Source organism: Vicugna pacos, chromosome 4 (assembly GCF_048564905.1).
Source record: "Vicugna pacos chromosome 4, VicPac4, whole genome shotgun sequence".
Taxonomy (NCBI): Eukaryota; Metazoa; Chordata; class Mammalia; order Artiodactyla; family Camelidae; genus Vicugna; species Vicugna pacos.
The window spans coordinates 79,831,989-79,853,183 of NC_132990.1; the positions used below are offsets into that span (position 1 = coordinate 79,831,989).

Sequence of the window (21,195 nt, forward strand, 5' to 3'; positions counted from 1 at the left end):
TGTGCTTTCTGTTCCGCTGGGAGGGCCCTCGTCCCCTTCCTCGCCCACAGTGTGTGAATGATGCTCGTCGTGAAAGGTACAGAAACTGAGCCCCAGAGCAGAACCCCTCCCCACAAAGCAGCCAGCCCACCTGCTGGGGGGTGCTGGCGGAGACATGACCGGGAAAGATCCACAGCAAAGGGAAGCAGCCAGAGGGGCTGGGTGGGGGTGCAGCGGCGCCGCGGCGGAGCGAGTGCTTGGCATGCGTGAGGTCTTGGGCTCAACCTCCAGGACCTCTGTTAAGGCGGGAAAAACAGCCAAAGGGGCTCCCGTTGCCGGAGGTGTTCTCTCCAGAACATGCTCGAAGGGCTGCAGTCACCTGCCTCTGAGGCCGTCACAGGTATAAGAAGTGGACACACTTGTCCAGCTGTGCAGAATGCTGACACACGCAGGTGACAGTAACCCCTGCCTCCCCCCCGCCCCCGAGCATGCCCTCAAAAGACCCTGAGAGCTCAGACCAGAAAGCGAAGGAGCCGGAAGCAGGTCAAAAGCCTCGTGGAAAAGACGTGGGTAAAATCAGCCTGTAGCCAGGCATGGGCCAAGCCTCGATCCGGCTTCCCAGGCCCTTCGGGGGGCACGGCGCGTGGCCTGACACCGAGCAGTGCTGTGCGCATGTTCTGAGGTCTGAACCCCCAGCCCCGGGGCAGCCCAGCTCAGCTCCTCACCAAGTCTGTTCAGCCCGGCGGGGCCCCCTCGCTCCTTCTGTCCTGATCTGCGCAGCTTCTCCAGCCTCTCCTGCTGCTTCCACGTTTTAGCAACTGTCACAGTGACACCACACTCCTGGCACCAAAATCTATCAGTTTGCTAATGCGGCCACAGCCATTTAACTGTAAACTCCAACACAGCTCTGTGGCATGGGACCTGGGGCTCCGTGGGCTCCCTGCTCAGGGCTCACACGTGGAATTTCAGGTGCCGCGGGATCCGGGCCCTGGGGCTGCAGGATGAAGGTGGGGTGTCCTGGCTGGGCAGCCCGCACCTCTCCACCTTCACGCAGCACCAGCCGCCGAGTCCCTCCCCTGCGTTGGGTCTGATTTCCATTTCCGTGTTAAGGGCTCCTGTGGTGACCCTGGGCTCACCCGAATAATCCAAAATCACACCTGCGAATCCCTTCGGCCACATAATGCAAAATCTCAGAGCCGTGACGGGGAGTGGGGGTGCAGGTTAGGGGTCAAACCTGCCTCCCATGTGCTGGAGACCCTGGGACTCTCAGGGCCAGGGGGCAGGCCCCTCCTCTCTGGCTTCTGGTCTGGGTCCTGGAGAAGTCAGGCTGGTCCTCCTGGTCTCAGCCCCTAGAGCTGGACACAACCCTGCCTGGGGAAGAGGGGCTTCCTACAGGGATGGCGGCCAGAGCCACCCTCAGCACCACCATGTCCACCTCCCTGGGCACTCGGCATCCGGAACGGGGCCAAGGATGTGGCAGAGTGGACATCCGCTCACAGATGCGAGGCCAGCAACGGAGGCGGGTGTTCCCTCCCATCTGGCCCCTCTCTCCTGTAGCCCCAGGCAGACCTCCTCCGTCCTTCCGGCCTCAGCTTCCTCATTAGTGAGGGTGGGGGCTGCCGGAAGGAGCCGGGGAGCTGAGCCGCACTGGCGTGCACACACACACACACACACACAGACACACACACGCACAGACACACACACACACACACACGGCACCTGCTGGCGGAGCGGAGTGCGCAGGGAAGTGTGTCCGTGGCAGACCTCATGCCGGTGGACCGACCCCAATGCTCTGCGGTCCTGGGGCCCCCGACCAGCTCTGTGTCCCGGCCACCTGTTCGGTGAGCCTGGGGACGCCTTCCCAGGAGAAGGTGATCAAACGCAAAAAGGAAACCACATATTAAGAGTCAAAATTATGACCTGGTCCTCTGTCCTCTCACAGCAGCACAATTTCCACAGCCAAGAAGTGGAAACAGCCTGAGTGTCCGTCAAGGGCAGGGGGAATGGAGATGCTGCGGTCTAGCCAAGGGAGCACTATTTGGTCATAAAAAGGAGTGAAGACCTGACAGACGCTACAACACAGATGAACCGAGAAAACACGCTGTGAGGAAGAGGCCAGACCCGCAAGGCCCCAGGCGTGTCCGCTCATGTGCAGGGAGCAGAGCAGGCGGGTCCGTGGAGCCAGGCCCCGGGGGGGACCTGGGGGCTTCGTGGGCCCTGGGAACATTCCGAAACTGTGCTGATGGTCGCACGGCTCCGTGAAGGGACAAAAGCCACTGGCTTGCACACTGTACTGGGTGAATTGTGTGCTGTGTGAATTATGTCTCTGTAAACCAGCCATGTTCTAATGCCTGAATTCTGACAGCCCTGCTTAGGGCTTCTTCGTGACCCTGGGGCTGGTGCCCCCAGGCAGGGTCCTGCCGTGGGTGTGGGCAGGGCCTCCTGCCGGGGGAGCACCTGCACACCTGACAGTGGCGTCCACTCCCAGCTCCCAAGAGGGGGGAACACCCTCATGGGCACATTGTATTTCTGGGGGCAAAGGACCGTAAGGGCGCCAGGACTACCCAGGGCCCTGCATCAGGCGTCCCCAAAAGAAGCCTCAAGAGCTCCAGGCCCGCAGCCCACGGGTGCCAGGCAGCTGTGATTTTCCACCCCTGGCAACCGGGGGAGGGGCGATGCAGCCAGGGCATTGCGGCAACCACACACACTGCCCCTGCTCCCGAGGGACTCACGGACGGGCAGGGACGGGGTGCCCCGCACTCCAGGGCCGCTCACCTCGGCTGCCCTGCGGTGGTCCTCGCCGGCGCCCAGCACCAGCACGTCGACGCCCAGACAGCGGAGGCTGCGTGCCAGGCCCTGCAGCATGCTGTCACACACCACGCGGAAGGCCCTGGCCCGGACCTCGGGGGTGGCAACCCCCTCCGCCGGCACCTGCAACACAGCCCTACTCAGCGCCTGTCTGGCCCACTCTGGACCCAGAGAGGAGCAAGGGCCCTGAGGGCCAGGTGGTCAGCTCTTCACGAGCAATATGTACTCAGTGCGGGAGAGAACAGAAAAGTAGATTTCAGCAGAGACACCTGTTCACCCACGAGGGACCCTGAGAGGGGCCTGCACTCACTTCCCGGAGGTCTTGTGTGCACTGGAGTGGGGCAGGGGCCTCAGGGGACACATGGGTGCAAGGCCAGATGCCACCCTGGACCTGGGTGGGGGGCTTCCCCTACCTGCCGGGGCGAAGCCAAGGCCTTCTGCAGGCGGGGCGGCTCCTGCATCCTTGATCTGCCGCTGCGTCCCAGCCTTAGGCTCCTGGCCAGGTCCCCCGACAGGTGGAAGCGGGCGGGCTCTCTGCATAGCGCCCAGTACACCTCCAGCAGGCAGTAGGCGTCAGCGGCTGGGAGGGCAAGGTTGGCTTCAGCCTCCGTGTAGGGGGGTGTGGGGATGTGAGGGTGTGGGGTGCGGGGGCACAAGGGGCGGGGATGGGGGCTCAGGGCCGTGGCGGGGCGTGGGGTTCTCACCTGCATAGACCAGCTGCCCCTCACCCAGTGGCCGCCGGTCCCAGTTGGAGAGCTGCTGCGTCTTGTCCAGGGGCTTGCCCAGCACCTGCTGCACCAGGAGGCTGAGGCCCCGCGGCCCCCGGGCTCCATCCACACCTGGGGCTGGCATGTCCACCACACGCATCTGCCAAGACAGTGCCTCCTGGGGGTGAGGGACCCGTCCCGGAGGGAGGACGGCTATAACACACCCTTGCGGCCCCACAAGGGCTCTGGGGAAGGCCTGTGTCCTCCACTGTGGACGGTGCGAGGTGAGGAGGGCGTCGATGCCAAGGCAGGCTGTGTTGGGGTCTCAGGACCACGGTCCCCCGCCCGCTGGCCAGCTCTGGACTAATGTCTTAAACACAAAGGGTGTGTGCCGAGAGCTCCTCTGGGGGTGGGGCCCAAAGCCGAGCTGCTTCGGGGGAGCATGGAGACACGTGGTGACCCTCCTTCCCTGGGAGACTCTGTGCTCTGGGGCCCTGGTGACCTGTGGCCAGAGAGCAGGGCCGGGCCTGCCTGGAAGGCACAGACTGGCCCTGAGCAAGTCCTGGCCACAGACACCCCCAGCCTGCAGGGAAGGCCCTCACCCAGGCTTCGCAGTGCGGGCAGCTTGGCAGAGAAGGGAGCGGCGCCCCCCGCGCAGCACTGACCTGCTTGTGCACCTGCAGCAGGTCCAGGCTGCCGCGCAGCTGCTTCTCTGCGTGGGCCAGGGCGGGGTAGGAGGCTCCTAGGCTCCGCAGGTCCCCCGCCATCCCATAACCTGCAGGCAGGGGCCGCTGGTGTGACCGGCACGCAAGGAAGGGTGCCCTGGTACCTGGGCAGAGGGCCGGGGCGGGGGCTGCACTCACCCAGCTTCGTGACAGAGGGGTCTGAGAGCAGCCGAGACACCAGCCGGGAGAAGGCCCGGGGCGCCGGCCCTCCTGCCGGACTCAAGAGCTCGGGCAGGTCCAGCAGGAACACGCGGCCCTCCACGGCCACCTGCATGAGAGATGCCCGGGGCCGGCCCCCCACACAGAACGAGGGCCTCCACTCCAGGTCCACGCCGACCACCTGGCCGGGCTGCAGACAGAGGGGCTGGCGTGAGCAGCGTGGCCAAGGACCTGTTCGGCCTCCAGAAGGGCCGAAGCTCGGGTGAGGCGGCCTCTATCAGGGGGGCTTGCCCAGTCGTGTGAGCTCCCACACAGATGGGGTCAAGCGCCTGTGGGCAGCGGCCAAGGCGCAGGCCTCAGGCCTGGAGTCCTTAAGCTGGAGCACTTGGTGTGGACAGAGCGCCCAGAGGCCTTGACGAGCTGCCCCTGGGGCCGGCCACCCTAGCAAGAGCCAAGGAACACACCTGCAGGAGCTCCTCCTGGTGCCTGGCCAGGTCCTCCCACGAGGCCAGGAAGTGGATGTCCTCCCTGGCGACAGGCAGCTGGTAGTGGTCGTCCTCCCTGTCCTCAAAAGGCACCTCGGTGGTCCTGGGGAGGAGCAGAGACGCAGCACTCCCCCACCACCCTGGGTTCCGGTGCCCACCCCCACCAGCACTTCCCGGGACAGGCCCCGGAGGCGCAGGGCAGTGCCAGGCCGGTGCGGGCCGGGGCCTGCAGGTGTCCCTCCCACATGCCTCTGCCCTCCCACATGCAGACAGCGGGTCCTCAGGCCCCAGGGAGTGTCCGGCCGGGCTGCGGGTTGGGCCATGGGGTCTCTGGACAGACGGGTGGCCAGGAACCGAGGAGGGGTGCCGCCTGTCTCTCCTGCTCTGTGGGTGTCTGCGCTCTGGGAGCAGAGTGTGCGCCCCCTTCTTGGTTTTCTCTCACTTCTAATTCCCAAGCCACTGACACGTATGGCCCCTGGGGACACTTTCTGAGGGTGGGGGCCCAAGGTCGCGTCCTCCTCATGGGTCCCCCGAGCCGGGCAGGTGCTAACCCCTCCTGGAGCCTGAGCCGGCTCAGCTCTGTCGCCACCGTGGCCGGAAGCTGCTCCGTGGGGAGTGAGAGGTCCAGGACACACCGGGCCACCACGGCCGCGTCGTTATGAGCGGTCAGCAGCTGCAGCAACTGCTCCTGCAGCCACTGGTTCTGCCCCACCAGGCCCTGGGGGATGGAAGCGGGTCGTCTGCCTGGCTCTGCCCCAGCAGCCGGCCCATCCCGGGAGCCCCCAGGCCCTGACCTACCCCCTCAGACCTGGCCCTGAGCCCTTCAGAGGGAGGAGACTGTCCCCCGAAGGCTAGCAGCTCTGGTGAGTGGGGCCCCATGGTGACCAATCAGGTTTGGACCGAGATGCTGAGGGGCCTTTGTGAGGCGGTCGGGGAGAAGGGTCACTGTCCTGAGCCCACAGCTGTATCCGACTACCCCATGCTCAGCCTGCACCTCTCTCCCCACATCCAAGACCCCACCCACACCGCTGCTCTGTTGGCCCCCGGCTCCTGGACCTGCACCTGGACCAGCATCACCTCCTAGAGCATCGTCTGCCCTGCCCCTCTCCATCTGCCTCTGCCCCTCCACACCTCCTCACCCCTGCCCTCGGGCGGCCGCTGTGTGCAGGGGGGAGGGGGAGGCCATGGACACCCCTGCACCCATGGTCCAGGGGCATAGGGGCAGCAGCCATGGGGGCTTGCAAGGCTGCATCTGCCTGGCTGCCCCACCCCAGTGCCTTTGTGGGAGCAGGGGGCCTACTGGGCCCACAGCGGTCCAGGTGGGGGTGGGGGGCCGAGTCCCTGCGTGCAAGAGGCCACAGGTCACCGTAACTCAAACAGGAGGGGACAGGACCCCCGATGTTCTGAGGAGTCCCTGCTGGCCGGCAGGCGGCCACCTCCCCAGCCGGCTCTGCCCCCCGCAGCCCCGGCGTCCACTTCCCGCAGGCGGCGGGTTCCCACGTGGACGACAATATGTGGAAACCCCTCCACGTCCCTCAGGATGTCCGCTGCCCTTCCGCCCCATCGGCCTTGGCACCCGGGGGGGGGGGGCGGCCTTCCTGGCCTTGCCCAGGGGTCCGCATTCCTCTCTGGTGACTCACATGGCCCCTGCCTGGCCACTCCAGGGGTGGCTCAGTGCTGCCCTCCGCTGGATGCCACTCAGGACAGCAGGTCCTGTGTGTGCTGGGGAGGGAGGTGGCCCCAAACTGCATTGACCTCCGCGGAGCTCCTGTGCACACCGTACCCTGGGGACAGCCCTGCACCAGTGACGACCCCTCCAGCTCAGGCCTGAAGGACAGGCAGCAGAATGGCACCGCCCAGGCCACTATCCTGATGGGATCTGCAGTCCCCACACCCAGGACCAGACCCTGCAGTCTGGCCCTCTGTGTGCCTCTGCCTCCCCCTACGAGGCGGCTGCCTCTTTTCTGCGGGTCACTGGGCTCACTGGGCCTCAGGGCACAGAGTCAAGGGCCGGGCGGGCACTGAGGATAGCTTAGAATCTTCTCTTGGTGAACACTGGGGCACCTCCAGCAAATTCGTCCTCCCCCAGGGCCTGGGAGCTCTGTCCATAGGTGGCGGGGGAGGATCCTGCATCCCAGGCCACTCTGACCCTGCCTCAGCCAGGGGTGGGGGGACTAAACATGCCCCCCCGTCAGTGTCTCCCTCTGGCACTCCCCCTTCTCAGAGCAGTGGGCAGACCTGAGGCCCCATGCCAGTGTCTCTGCTGGGAGGCGAGGGGCCCTGTTTCTGCACTGTCCATTGCCCGACCTGCTGGGGCCGTCGGAGGAGCAGACCTGGGCTGAGAGCTGTGTGAGCTGTTGTGAAAGCTGGTGGGCACCTGCATCCTGGCCCGCCCACACCACCCTAGGCCTGACTCACCTGCACGTGCTCGGCCCAGCTCTCCTGAGACAGGCTTCTCTGCAAAAGCGGACACGCATGTGGCAACTCCGGGAGCAGGAGAGCCCGCCTTGCTCCGAGCCACCCCCTGCCACCAGCCCAGGAGCGCTGTCGTAGGCACACGCACCTCCACCAGCCTCTTGTGGCACAGGTACCGCAGGGCTGCCAGGTGCTGCTGGGTGACCACGTTGGGACACAGAGCTGGAAGGGAGGGCAGGGCTCAGGGTTGAGGGCGGGCGAGGAGTCCGGGGGGAGGAGGGGGCTCGTGGGCCCTGCCAGTCTTCCCGCTCCCTCCACCCCTACCCCCTCCCCCGGGCAGCCTGGATGCCACCAGCAGAGCAGCCCCCACGGCAGGAGGGCAACCCACCTTTGCCAGCACCTCGGGCCACTGCCCCCCACGCTGTTCACCGCTGTCCTCTCTCTGGGTCTCTGGAGCCCCTCCCTCTGTAGAGGCAGCCCCTGCTCCACAGCTTTCCTGCCTTTTCTCCAGGAATGTCAAGTTCTCAAGGGAGGGGCTGTTTTGTTTATGGACTTACACCTATGCTAATCCCTCAGCTTTACCTTCGTGTTCTGGTCAGAGCCCAAGGGGCGCCAGGAAGGGCACCCACTGTCCACGCCCCTTCTCCCCAGGGCCACCTGCCCTCACAGCCTGGCTGTCCGAGTCGGATGATGGCCACAGAGCCTGCCCACCTGCGCCTCCCACGGGGGCCTTGGCCTTCCCCAGACCTTGGCCAGGACCCAGTGCTCTCCAGGGGTGTGGCCATCCCAGCCAGCACCCCACGTCTAGCACTGGGACTTCCTAGCAGCAGGGACCCCGTCCCAGCCTGGCAGAGGTCAGGGCTGCCCAGAGGCTGGGGCCTGCTGTGGGGGAGGCAAGGTGCTCTTCATCCCCCCACCCCTAGGTCCTGTTGAGGCAGGAATGCAGGACACTGAGGGCTCCAGGCCCGTGGGTGTGCCCCACAGGCCACTCGGGAACCTGGGGCCGCACTGCAAGCCTGAGGAAGGGAGGACAGATGAACGGAGGAACGAATTACTCGGGGGGGAGGGGCGCTCCGGAGGGAGGCAGAGGCATCCGAAGTCATTGCAGAAGCAAGTCTCACTCAGAGGCAGGCAGAAACCCGCTTTGCAGACATCTCCACAGTTTTACACATCATCTTGCCAATGAGAGACTTTGTCAAGCGCCTCCTAGACACGGGGTTGTGCCGGCGGCAGGACTGCAGGCTGCCGCCTGCGCTAATCCAAACCCAGACAGTCCTTTCCACCCGTAAAGGAAAAGGTGCGGGTGAGAGAGGCCCAATCACCCGACACGGGCTGCAAGCCAGATGCATCCAGCTGACCGCCCGCCAGGCTGCGGGGCCAGGCCTGCGGGGAGCGCGGGCCCGAGCGGTGAGCAGGCCCCCAGCCCTCCACCGTGTCAGACTTTGTCCTCCCACGTAGGGCACGGGGTCAGTCCACGCAGATGCCCATGCCACAACAGTGGACACACAGCAAGGACCACGGGGGCACTGGTGCCCCTCCCCCGGGCAGGCAGTTTTAGGACCTTGGAGATGCTGCCTTGTGTCGCCTCAAGTCAGGAACCACCAGCCCTTCTGCGAAGAGGTGGCCCTGGGACCCTGCGCCGCTGGGACCCTCCCCAGAGCTTCTGAGTCTAGAACTCACCCTCCTGGTTTTCATCTGCAGCCTGAGGGTGGCTGGCTCCTTCCTTCAGCTGCCTCCCTGGCTCCTCAGGGGCCTGGCTGCCTGGCCAGGCCTCTGGCGGGGCTCACATGCCACAGGTGGGCACAGTGGGCAGCTCCTTGCTCCTGGCTCCCTGATGCACCCGCACTGCCAGCCCGCAGCTGTCCACACCCCTGCTCGCTTCTCCCACCTACGCACCAAACGCAGTGGAGGGGCTGTTCATGAATCAAAACCTCTCAAGGGTGTGCTTTTATCTTTGCAAAAACCCCAACCATCGTCCTCCCCTCTGAAGGGAGGTAGTTTCACCAGACGCCCCCTCAAGGGTGGCAGGAGCAAACTACACCTCCAGCGGAGTGAGGCAGAGAAACAAGAGGATGACGACCAGGGACGGTGCCGAAATTTAGATACGGATCATAAAATAACCACGAGCAGGACATTCAAAGAAAGAAAAGACAGAGTCAGAAGTGTCTTCAGGCAACAGGAAACCACACATAGCAAAACAGCAGAAAAAGAACCAAGTGATAACTTCCAGGGCTGAAAACACGACAATCAAAATATGAATCGGGGGTGGATTTCATAGTATGGTGGACACAGATGAAAAGAGAACTCACAAAGTGGAAGAGACAGCAGAGGACGTGACCGAGATCAGACGACACCGAAGAGAAGGCATGAGAAGCACACGACAGGGACAGCGCCTGGAAGAGAGCGTGGGGCCAGCGCACCAGAGCCCCGGGAGGAGACAGACGCGGAGAAGGGGGACGTCGTTAAGAGACGAGGGCTGGGCGTTGTCCAGAACAGGCCGACGGCGCCAATCCACAGATTCAAAAGCTCAACACATCCCAACCAAGATAGACAAAAAGAAGTGCATAGCTGGTCTCCTCACGTGAATCTGCAGAGCACCAAAGGCAGAGAGAAGACCCTAGAGGCAGCCAGAGAGAGAGAGAGACCGCCTTCCCAGGTGAGAAGTTAGGCTTCTTCCCGGCAACACACTTCAGCCCAAAGGACTGGCCTCACACAAAGCACAGCCTGGTCTCTGACCACAGTGAGATTGAGAGACCACACCCGAAAGAGAACTAAAATGCCACATAGCTCAGAAATTAAGAAACACATTTCTAATTAGCCCATGGGTAGAAGAAGAAAAATTATAATAGAAATTAGAAAACATGTTGAGCTGAGCAATAATGGATATATATTGAAACTTGAGGAATATAATTAAGAAGACTTAAGATTTAGTTTAGTAAGCTGAGTAGGGCACATAACAGAATCAAAAAAACCGAAAGCAGGGCAACAAAAGCAAAAGTTGACATGTGGACTCCATCAAACTAAAAACCTTCTGCACAGCAAGGCAACAATCAACCAAAGGAAAGGACAACTTACAGAGTAGAAGAAAATATTTGCAAACCATGGGCTGGATAAGGGGTTAATATGCAAACTGTATATGGAACTCACTGAACTTAACAGCAAAAAACCCCAAACAATCTGACTAAAAAATAGGCAAAGAAACTGAAGAGACATTTTCCCAAAGAAGACATACAGATGGCCAAAAGGCACACGAAAAGGTGCTCAACATCACTAACCATTAGGGAAATGCAAATCAGAACCACACTAAGAAATCACCTCACACCTGTCAGAATGGCTGTTGCCAAAAAGACAACAAAGGAAAAGTGCTGGGGGGGATGTGGAGAGTAAACTGGTGCAGCCACTGTGCAAAACGGTATGGAGGTTTTTGAAAAAATTAAAAATAGAACCACCACAGGATCCAGCAGTCCCACTTCTGGGTATTTATTCAGAGGGTATGAAATCAGTATCTCAAAGAGACATCTGTGTCCCCTGTTCACAGCCGCACAATTCACAACAGCCAAGACACGGGAACAACCCAAGTGCCCATCAGCAGACGGCTGGACAAAGACGTTGCTGTATATACACACACTGTGGAATATTATTCAGCTGTAAAAAGAAGGATCCTGCCATTTTCAACAACATGGATGGACCCAGAGGCTGTTATGCTAAGTGAAATAAGTCAGAGAAAGGCCAGTACTGTATGATCTCACTCATATGTGGAATGTAAAAAAAAAAAAATCAAAGTCAGAGAAAGAGAACAGACTGGTAGTTGTCAGAGGTGGGTGTAGGGGTTTGTTGAGATGGACGAAGGTGGTCAAAAGGTACAAACCTCCAGTTTTAAGGTAAGCAAGTTCTGGGGACGTCATACACAGCATGGTGACTGTAGTTAACAATAGCACACAGATCTTAAAAGTTCCCATCACAGCAAAAAACATTTGTAACTATGTAGGTGACCGATATTAGCAGAACTCACTGTGCTGATCATTTCACAATATAAACACATACCAAGTCATCACATTCCACACCTAAACTAATACAATGTTATATGCCAATTACATCTCAAAACTCACCAGGGCAGGGGGGAGGGGGAGAGCAAAAGCTGGTTCTTTGAAAAGGCTGAAACTGCCAGTGAAATTGATCAGGAGAAATAAAGAGAAAAAAAGAGAAGGCCCAAGAAACTAACATTCTGAATGCTGCACACTTTTGAAAGACAGGTTTTGCCTTGGAAAAAACCCACTGCTGACTAAGACGAATCAACAGTTAGTTTCCACAAGGAAAGGCAACCTGGTTCACAGGCCGTTTCCACCCAACCTCTGAGGAAGAAATAACTCCAATCTCAGACAAACACTGTCAGTGAAAAGAAAGGAGGGGTGGTTATCCATCGTGTTTTCAGAGACCAGCTTAACCTCGTACACAAAGCCAGGCACACACATTTCAGGAGATCAAAGTCTGGGTCCAACTTCAGTTGTGAACACAGATGAAAAAATCCTTCAACAAAAAAAAAGTTGGCCAACCAAACCTGGCAGTGTGTGTAAATGGCTCCGCACCACAGCCGAGATGGGGCCACGGCAGGAATGCAAGGTTGGTTCGATGCTACAGTTGAACAGCGTGGTCTACCACATTAACAGACCAAGGGGAGAAGTATGTCATCATCCAATAGATACAGAAAGGTATTTGATAAAACTCAACATCCGTTCCTGATCAACATGCTCAGTAGACTAGGAAGTGAGAATTTCCATAACCTAACACAGCGAACCCACAAAACGCTATCAGTGAGACTTTCCCTTTGAGACGAGTGAAAGACCAGGCTGCCCGTGATCACCATGGGGAGGGCTGAGGAGCCGGAGGGGGTGCAGTGCAGGTACAGCCTCGGAGGTCCTCACCCACAGGGGCCCAGACTCCCAGGAGTCACGCCAGGTGGGTGGAAGGGCTCGCAGAGCCCAGTCTGCTGAAGGGAAGCAGGAGACAGGAAGGTGGTGCTAGGGTGAGTGGATCCTGGCATCCTGAGCCACCAGCGGCACCAGCCCTGGCGTCCCTGGGCATGTGCAGGAGGGCCTGCCCGCCCCTGGTGCAGGGTGTAGGGGCCTCACTCACCAGGGTCCAGGCCGTAGCGCTCCAGCAGGCGCAGGACCTGCCGACTCAGCTCTCTGGGACTCAGCCTCTCCAGCCTCACAGAGGTCACCTGCGGGTACCGTCTGTAGGAGAGAGACACGGTTCTTGCCCAGCACTGCTTTCTTCTCAGTTAAGACATTTCAAGAGTTTTATTTTCATCTAAGTCATACACCTGCACAGTTTTTTCCTTTCTTTTTTAAATGGAGGTACTGGGGACTGAACCCAAGATTCCAGGTGCGCTAAGCACGCACCCTACACATGCACAGTTTAAAAGCCCAGCTCTTTCACACGGCCCACAGAAAAGGTGGCGCGTCACCACGCCCCTCCCGGCACTGGTCACCTGCCGACAATTTGAGATGGTCTAGTGTTTGCCCTCAAGAGCAACTTGTACTATGGTCTCCCGCTGAGTCAGTGCTAGGTGTTCTGTAGGAACATCTCCCCTCAGATGGCCCTCATCCCCAAACGACAGCATCGAATTCCCAGTTAATTCGGCACACGCTGCGTGTACAATACTGTGACCGTGCACATGCTACTGGTGACTAAGCCACCCCTCCTCTGCTCTGCAGTCTAACATTTGCTGGTTTCATTGCTTCCTTAGTCTACTGTCCTGAGGACAGAGCCCACTCCAGCCCCCCGGTCGCTGGCTTCTCCCAGGCCCCTGCCCCTCTCACGTCCAGGCCGTGCAGAGTGAACCCGCAGAAGTCCCCCATGGCTGAGGAATGTACTGGAGATGGTGTGCTCTGTCTCGCACTGGACTGAGAAGTTGGCTGGGCTGGGACTTCTGGGTTGAAATAACGTTCCCTTAGCAGCAGGCAGGTGCTGCTCCCAAAACCTGAGCCGATTCCTTCTCTTTCCGAGGGTTTAGGGTTCTTGTCTCCACTGTGGGTCTCTCTCCATCCACCCTGGGCCACACCACAAACCTGCTAAGACTGGCCCCCACGTCCTCCCAACCCAGGACTGGGTCTGGAATGAATTTTTCCAGGTTCCTCCTTCTTTCTTTCTGGGGTTTCCATTATTGGGATGTTGGGCCTTCTTGAAAAAAATCTCTAATTTAAAAATAAAAGAACTTTCCTCTCTGATTTTCCTTTGTTTCCTGTGACTTTTGTTGTTATTTGAAAGAGATCATTAAAAGAATGAGAAGACGTGCCACAGCGTGAAATGTCTGCAAGCAACACATCTGATAAAGAACTTTAATCCAGATTATGTTTATAAACCTCTCAAAACTCAGTAACATGAAAACAGTCAGCCTAAGTAAAAAATGTGTGAAAGACGGAGCAGCTGATTCACCGAAGAAGATACGATGAGGGCAAACAGCACCTGGAAAAGCTTTCTGTTATTAGCCATCAGGGAAAGCAACTTGAAACCACAGCGAGACACCACCACGTGTGTATCAGACCAGCGACCCCTGGAGAGGCTGCCAACGCCGAGTGCTGGCAGGGATGTGAAATGGTGCGACCACTTGGGAAAACAGTTTGACAGTTTCTCGAAAAACTAATCCACATCTCTCCCGTGACCCAGGCATCCAGCCCGAAGGCATTTGCCCAAGAGCACCGAAAGAACGCACAGGACGACGGGCATGAGCAGTCGCCGCGGCCGTGTGCACAACAGGCACAGCCTGGAGACACCCCAAACGCCCGCCGACAGGTCCACAGACGAGCCAGCCACGGCACGCCCGCACGCTGCGACAGCGCTCAGCAGGAAAGCGAAGTCATGAGGCTGAATCTCAAACAGCCGTGCAGCGGGCAAGAAGCTGGTCAGCATAACTCCATTCGTACAAAGTTCTAGAAAGCGGAAGGGTCTACAGTAACACACAGCCAATCGAGGTTCCCTGGGGACGGGGGAAGGGTGTTCAGCACCCTAACGTGGTGGTGGTTTCACGGAGGCACACATACACCAAAAGATAGAAAATCACACGCTCCAAACACACAGTTCCCTATATCATAATCATAGCTCGACAAAACTTAAAAAAATGACGCTTGCTGTAGCTGCTTTTCATTTTCAGTGATGTCCTTTATCAGACAAAGGAAGTTTCCTTTTCTTTGTAGTCTGCTGAGCATTTTCTAAATCATAAATAAGGTGTGAATTTTATAATTTTTCTACATATGTTGAGATACTGCTGCAGTTTTGTTATCTAATCTGTTAAAAGGGTGCGCTACAACGTCTTTTCAAATGTTGTACCAACCTTGCACTCCTCAGGTCGATTCCACCTGATCGCGGTGCATTAACTTTTTAAAGAAACAGACTTCACCTTTAGGGCAGCACAACCGAGCAGCAACACAGAGACGTCCTGGAGACCGCGCGCGCAGCCCTGCTCGCAGCCAGCCTCTCCACCCGGCGGTCCGTCTAGAACACGTCATCCGCACCCAAAGTCCGCAGTTCACCTCGGGGTTCCCTCTGGCCGTTGCGTAGTGACAGGTACCCGCCATCACAGCATCGCACAGGGCGGTTTCACGGCCCCGCAAACCCTCCGCGCTCGGCTGTTCAGCCCTCCCCCCGCCGCACTGTCTCTGTAGTTTGGCCTTTTCCGCAACGTCACGTCGCTGGAACCCAGGTGTGCAGCCCGCTCAGGTTGGCTTTTCTCACTCTGTAATATGCATCTGAGTTTTCCCTAAGCCTGTCCAGGGCTTGATAGCGCTTCTTTAAAAAAAAGTTGAAGTACGGCTGATTTACAATGTTGTGTTAGTTTCAGGTGTACAGCAAAGTGATTCAGTTATTAAAACAGCATATATGCTGCCTTTTCAGGTTATTTTCCATTATAGGTTCTTACAAAACATTGAGTGTTGTTTCCCGTGCTCTACAGTGGATTCTGTTGCTCATCTGTGTTTCATACAATGCCGTGTGTCTCTCAAGCAAATACTCTTCATTTAACCCTCCCTGGTAGCTCATTACTTTCTATTTTCTTTTTAATTTGTTTTTTATTGACATACAGCCAGCTACAATGTGTCAGTCTCTGATGAACAGTGCAGGGTCCCGGCCGTGCTTATATACACATATATTCATTCTCATAAAAGGTTATTACAAGACAGTGAACACAGTCCCCCGTGCTGTACAGAAGACCTTCTAAAACCTGTTTTTATCTATAGTTGCTAACATCTACAAGTCTCAAACTCCCAGATGTATCCCTTCCCATCCCCTCTCCCCCGGTAACCGTGAGATTGCTTACTGTGTCTGCGAGTTTCTGTTTTGTAGATGAGTTCATTAGTGTCCTCTTTTTTCCTTTTTTTGGATTCCACATATGATATTTACTTCCTCTTTCTGGCTTCCTTCACGTAGAATGATGATCTCCAGGTCCATCCACATTTCCTTTCAGCTCTGAAAAACATTCCGTCGTCTGGCTGGACCATGGTTGCCGTAGTCATTCACCTGCTGGAGAACACCTTGTTCTGGCAGTCACGCACAAAGCTGCTGTAAACATTCATGTGCAGGTTTTCGTATGGACAGAGGTTTTCAGTGCCTTTCAGTAAATACCAAGGAATGTGATGGCTTGGTCACAAGGCAACAATAGTTTTGTTGAGAAACCTCCAAACTGTCTTCCAAAGTGGCTGAACCACGCTGCGTTCCCAAAAGCAGTGATGAGGGTTCCTGCTGCTCCGCACGTTCCCCAGCGTGTGCTGACGTCCGTGTCCGGGCGTGGTCCAGCCTCATGGGTGTGTGGTGGTGCCTCGCTGTTTTGATCTGCGTTTTCCTGACGGCGTATGCTGTGCAGCATCTTTTCACGTGACTATTTGCCACCTGTGCATCTTCTCCGGTGAGGTATCTGTTCAGATCTCTGGCCCGTTTTTTAAATCAGGCTGTTCACTTTGACCCCGCTGAGTTTTAAGAGAACGCCCCATATTCTGGGTAACAGCCCTTTATCAGATGTCTTTGCAAATATTCCCCCCCCCCCCGAGCCTACCTTCTCATTTCCTTGACCAGCTCTTTGTCAGTCGCCTTGGTTGCTGATCATCCCGTTTCCCATCTCTGCATCTCTGCTCATGGGCTGCACTGGACTTCAACTTTGCTTTCCCCTGATGTACTTTTCAAGCTTTGGTATCAAGGCTCAAACTCGCTGAACAAAACAAGCGAGGGTGCGCTCCGTTACTGTCGGAAGAGTGTCCTCCTTGAATGTTTGAAGGAATTCACCAGTGAAGCCATGTGGGTATAAAGATTTCTTTCTGGCAAAGTTTTAAACTATAAATTCAATTTGCTTAATAGACGTAGGACTATTCAAATTTTCTATTTTTTCCATTATCAGTTTTGTAAATTGTGTTTTCCAAGAATTAGGTCTGTGACACCTGAACTGTCAAATATATTTGCATCAAGGTGCAAACAATGTTTCTTACCACCACTTTAATGTGTGTAGGAGCTGTAGTTACGCTCTCTCATTCCTGATGTGGGTAATTTGCATTTCATCTCTTTCTTAGTTTATCTCTTTATGATCTGCACCTAAATCAGTCACTTCACTGGGGGAGACAAGACGGCGATTTCTGACCTCACCGTTCCTTCCCACTTGTTGCCTGACGCCCGCTGTAGAGGAGCGCCTTCGTCCCCGCCTCAGAGCATCACCCCCGACTTTTAAAATCCACGGTGTGGTGCTCCATCACCATCGCTGCTTCATTCTCCCTTGTTCCTCTCAGGGGAGAATCGGGCTGCCGGGGGTGCTCGTGGCTACGGGGTGTCATTGCTTGTGAGCCCTTTCAGAGCACAGAACAAGGACATCTTAAAAATCATTAATTTAAGCCAACATCTGCAGTTTAATCTAACCCCACAGGGCCCTCCTTACCCTCCCACTCTCCACCCGCACCTCCCTCGTCTGCATCGGGACACACACTTGTCTGCTCCACCCGCGCGTCTCTCTTTTTTAACACAGTAAGAGCATGGCGACGACACAACACGCCTCTGGCCCACTGCCAGGCACGCCGTCTGCTTCGAAGGGTGTGAAGTCACAACCGCCCTTGGAGACGGGCAGAATCAGTCTCACCTTAAGGATGAGGAAACACACCCAGAAAGTGAGAGTGGCTTGCCCACAGCTAACGGGGGCGGGGGGGGGGCAGGGAGGCCTGCCTGGAGCCCAAGGCCCTGTCGTCAAGTGTGTGGGTCCGGGGCTGCCTGCTGGAGGGAGGTTGCCCAGGGAGCCTTCGCAGGCCTCCGGTGCTGCTTCACCCGCAGGCCACCCCAGGTACGCGGGAGGAAGCCCTTCTCCTCCCAGACGCCACCCGCACGCCCCATGTTCAGGCGACACCCACGCGTGTCCTGCGCACACACGTGTGCGCGCACGTGGGCTCCCCTTAGCATGCTGCCTGCTCTCTGTAACTGCTGGGGTAGCCTTCACTCAGCACGTGCTCCACGAAGATTCATAAACGGAGAAAAGGACGAGGAGAGGAGCGGGTGGACAAGCGGTGCGACTCCAGGACCGGAAGGAAGGGGTCCCCGAGGGGAACTCTATTCATCTGGAGCAGCGAACCCCCTCTCACCCAGAGGCTGCCAGCGCCAGCCCCCCAGGCCCAGGCTGACCCAGCTGGGACTCGGGCCTGGCTGAGGGCATCGCGGCGTGCGTGTGCCTCTTCCCTGCGCTGCTGCCCCCGTCAAGCCCCCGGCCCCCCCCCCAGGCCCCCGTGGGGCTCACCTGGCGACAACTGTGACGTCAAAGCCAGGCTGGCACCAGGAGTCCAGGAGGGCCAGCAGTCTCTGCTGGAGGTCCGGGAGGCTGTCCACGTAGCGCTCCACAAGGTGCACCTTGTCCTGGAGGAGCAGGGGGGCGCTCATCTGTGGGAAACACACCCTCAGGCCTTCCTTCCTCGGTCAAGACCCCAGTCAGACTCACCTCCAACCCAGTGCAGGGAGCGGCCGGAGTGTCAGAACCAAGAGGGTCCAGAGCTGGTCCACGGGACTCGCCTCTCCGAGGGAGCCCAGGGCCCAGCGGAGCGTCTGGGGGCCTCGTGGAAGCCCACAGCCTCAGGCCTGCACCCCACGCCCAGGCCCCTTTGCACCACACGTGCACACACACGCCCCGCTGCTCCCTGGACCTCGTCCCTGGGGGCCCTGTGGTCATCCGTCATGAGGGTCAGGAGGCTCCCAAAGGCAAGGGGTCCTGCAGGAGCCCGCCGTCTCCTTGTCTGCACCGAGCTGGGGGTGCAGAATAGAGATCATCCACCAGCAGTGGCCCTGAGCCCGGCATCTGCACACGAGTCCCCTGCGTTGCCCGAGCCCTCCAGGAGGCCCTGAGGAAGCCCCGGCCATGGTGCTGGGCCTTGGGACATCCTGGCCATTCCCCTTGAGAGAACCAGGCAACAAAGGCGCCTCCCAGTGGCCCCAGACTCCTCCTTGCCCGCCTTCCCCTCCCTGACACAGTCTAGAGCCCAGACTGGACAGGGGCCCATCCTTCAGGGCAGGACTCCAGTGGGAGGTCCTTGTGGGGACCCCCTTTCCTGAGAGCCCGGACTGCCATCCCAGAGCAGAGGAAGCTCGGTAGGCTCCTGGAGGTCAGCGCTTTCCGAACTTGTTATACCAAAGCCCACTGACAGCCCAGAGGCACTCGCCGGCCCCTCCCCTCGGCCCTCCACACACGGCCAGATGGTCACCTGTGACCCCTGCCCGCCAGCTCCCCTGGCCTTAGCCTGTGGGAAGCAAAGCCCTGAGCTCAGGGGCGGGGACCCCCTAAACCATGTTTCTGGAGACCTAGGCATCATCCAACTTGGAACCTACACAGTTTGGACAAGAAGGACCCTCACCGTCTCAAAGTCGAGGTCCGGCTGCAGCTGCAGCTTCGTGCCCAGCACCACAGCCTGGGAAACAGAGGGGGCAGGTCACACAGGGCCTGGGGCAGGGGGAACAGGCAGCCTCTGGGGGTGCTCTCTTCTGCAGGGTGGCCCGTTCACCTCCCAGTCGCTGCGGGCACAGTGACGGGGCCTGTTCCAGCCACGTGGCCCCCAGGCCAAGGGCCTGGAATCAGGAAGCACACTGGCCCACACGCCCACCTGTGCTGGGCCAGCATCCACACACGGTGGGGTGGGTGGAACGACCCCGTGCCCACCCCCAGGCTAGGGTGTGGCCTGAACAGGGCCTCGAGGTGCGTGCTGAGCCACGTGGCCCGGGTCAGGGCTTGTGACAGGCAGGCAGAGGACGGGGAGGCAGGAGCAGAAGCCCACATGGCCTACCCACAGAGCCCGGACACCGCTCTGCACTGCTCTCCCCATATCTGCTCCTGCCCGCCCACTCCTCCCGGAAGCCCCCCAACCCCGGCCCAGGCAAGTTCCCGGCATGGCTGTTTATGGTCCCCAGAGCGAGGGGCCGGGTGGGCCTCTGTGCACCCTGGGGGCCTGAGGAGCGGTGGCCCTGGCATGCCGGGCTCCTCGGGGCCTCTGAGCACTTTCCTCAAGGTGCATACAGTGTGTGCACCCCAAAACGACTAAGCAGTCTGTCCCATGGAGTGGGCCGGCCCCAGGGCCAGGGCACAGAAGGACGGGGCTGTCAGTGGTGCTGGCGGCAGGCAGAGGGCTGCCCCAGGATCCACAGAGCGAGAGGCTCTGAGCGGTGCCGGCTGGGACGGCCGGTGGGCGGCTGGCGGCTGCCCTGCCCAGGGCCATGGACCCTCCCCCGACTCAACAGGGAAAACCTGGGCCCTGAGCACCCGCACGTAGCGCCGGCTGCGGCTATTAATAATGTCCATACATCGAGCTCTCATTATGAGCAAAAATAACTGGCAGGGCGGCCTGCGCCCCGCCCCCTGCGGCTCACAGAAAGGCCCAAAATAGCGGCCTGGGAAAGGCAGCTCCACCAGGCCGGATCGCGGGGCGGGGGCGAGGGGCTGGGGGCCTCTCCCTGCGCAGCGCTGACCCGGCGCCTCAGCGGCCTGGCCTGGGTCCAGGAGCTCAGCCTCGGCCAGGCCCCAGGGGGCCCAGTGCCTGGGAGGGGCATGCAGGGTTTAGGGGAGGGGGAGGAGGCAGGAGGAGGAGGTGCAGAAGCGGGGGAGGTGGGTGGGCCTGACCAGGAATAGGCCTGGGGGAGGGGCTGGGGGCAGGGCCAGGGGAGGAGCTAGGGTTCGAGGGGAGGGGGCAGGGCGAGGGGAGGGGGGCAGGGCAAGGGGAGGGGGGACGTGCCCCAACATGGGGACCATCCCTGGGGGCGCGCCAGCCTCCCTGGATGGCTCTGATTGTTGATTCTGGACAGGAAGCCCCTGAGAAGCTGAGGGAGATCTGGACTCCCACCCAGGAAGGCCACAGTGCACACTCTGATGGCCCTACACACCATGTTCAAAAGCTGGGGTGATCAGAACCCCATCACCTGTGTCCTGAATCTGCTATCCCCTTGCGTGACTTCCGGGCTCCTGCTGGGCCCACATCTCCACCTAGGCTTGGTCAGGCCAGGCCAGGCCACGGTTGGAGAGGGGGCTGTGGGAGGGATGACTTGGGACCCAGGACCCTCCCACTCTCCAGACCAGGCCCTGGGCTGGTGCCCCAGAGGTAAGGGGGAGGTGGGGCTCTGCCTGGTTATCAGGCTCCACTGTCCACGGATCCAGCTCCTCAGTGGACCCGCCCCCCCCACCCCAGGAACCCCTTTGAGTCCCAGAACAAGGCCTCAGGCTTGGGGAGTAGCCTGAGGCGGCGGCCTGGGCTGCAGGTGGTCAGGGTGGGGCTGAGGGCAGGCTGGGCACTGCCCTCGGAGCAGCAGGGCCCCTGGAGGGCAGCCGGGGGGAGCACTCACCCAGCCCCAATGTCCCCTCCCTGTCTGCCCAGCTCCCTTCCTCCTAGGAGCCAGCAGCACCTCAGCACCGGGGCCGCCACGCTG

At 59.2% G+C, this 21,195-nt stretch overlaps 1 protein-coding gene across 3 annotated transcripts in view; it reads right to left on the reverse strand.

Moving 5' to 3' along the window:
* Nucleotides 1-21,195, reverse strand: part of EXD3 (exonuclease 3'-5' domain containing 3) — a 67,588-nt gene that overhangs the window by 21,164 nt on the left and 25,229 nt on the right. For 2 of the 3 annotated variants that reach the window (XM_072960585.1, XM_072960584.1), the window contains exons 6-17: nt 19,140-19,193; nt 18,035-18,174; nt 12,412-12,512; nt 7,427-7,500; nt 7,282-7,320; nt 5,415-5,581; nt 4,843-4,966; nt 4,358-4,568; nt 4,160-4,269; nt 3,492-3,654; nt 3,201-3,367; nt 2,755-2,910 (exon numbers count right to left, since the gene is read on the reverse strand). In XM_072960585.1, the coding sequence (XP_072816686.1) occupies nt 2,755-2,910; nt 3,201-3,367; nt 3,492-3,654; nt 4,160-4,269; nt 4,358-4,568; nt 4,843-4,966; nt 5,415-5,581; nt 7,282-7,320; nt 7,427-7,500; nt 12,412-12,512; nt 18,035-18,174; nt 19,140-19,193 (1,506 nt within the window). Of the gene's footprint in view, nt 1-1,698; nt 1,837-2,754; nt 2,911-3,200; nt 3,368-3,491; nt 3,655-4,159; nt 4,270-4,357; nt 4,569-4,842; nt 4,967-5,414; nt 5,582-7,281; nt 7,321-7,426; nt 7,501-12,411; nt 12,513-18,034; nt 18,175-19,139; nt 19,194-21,195 lie in introns of all 3 variants that reach the window. The other variant, XM_072960583.1, reaches the window with a different exon arrangement.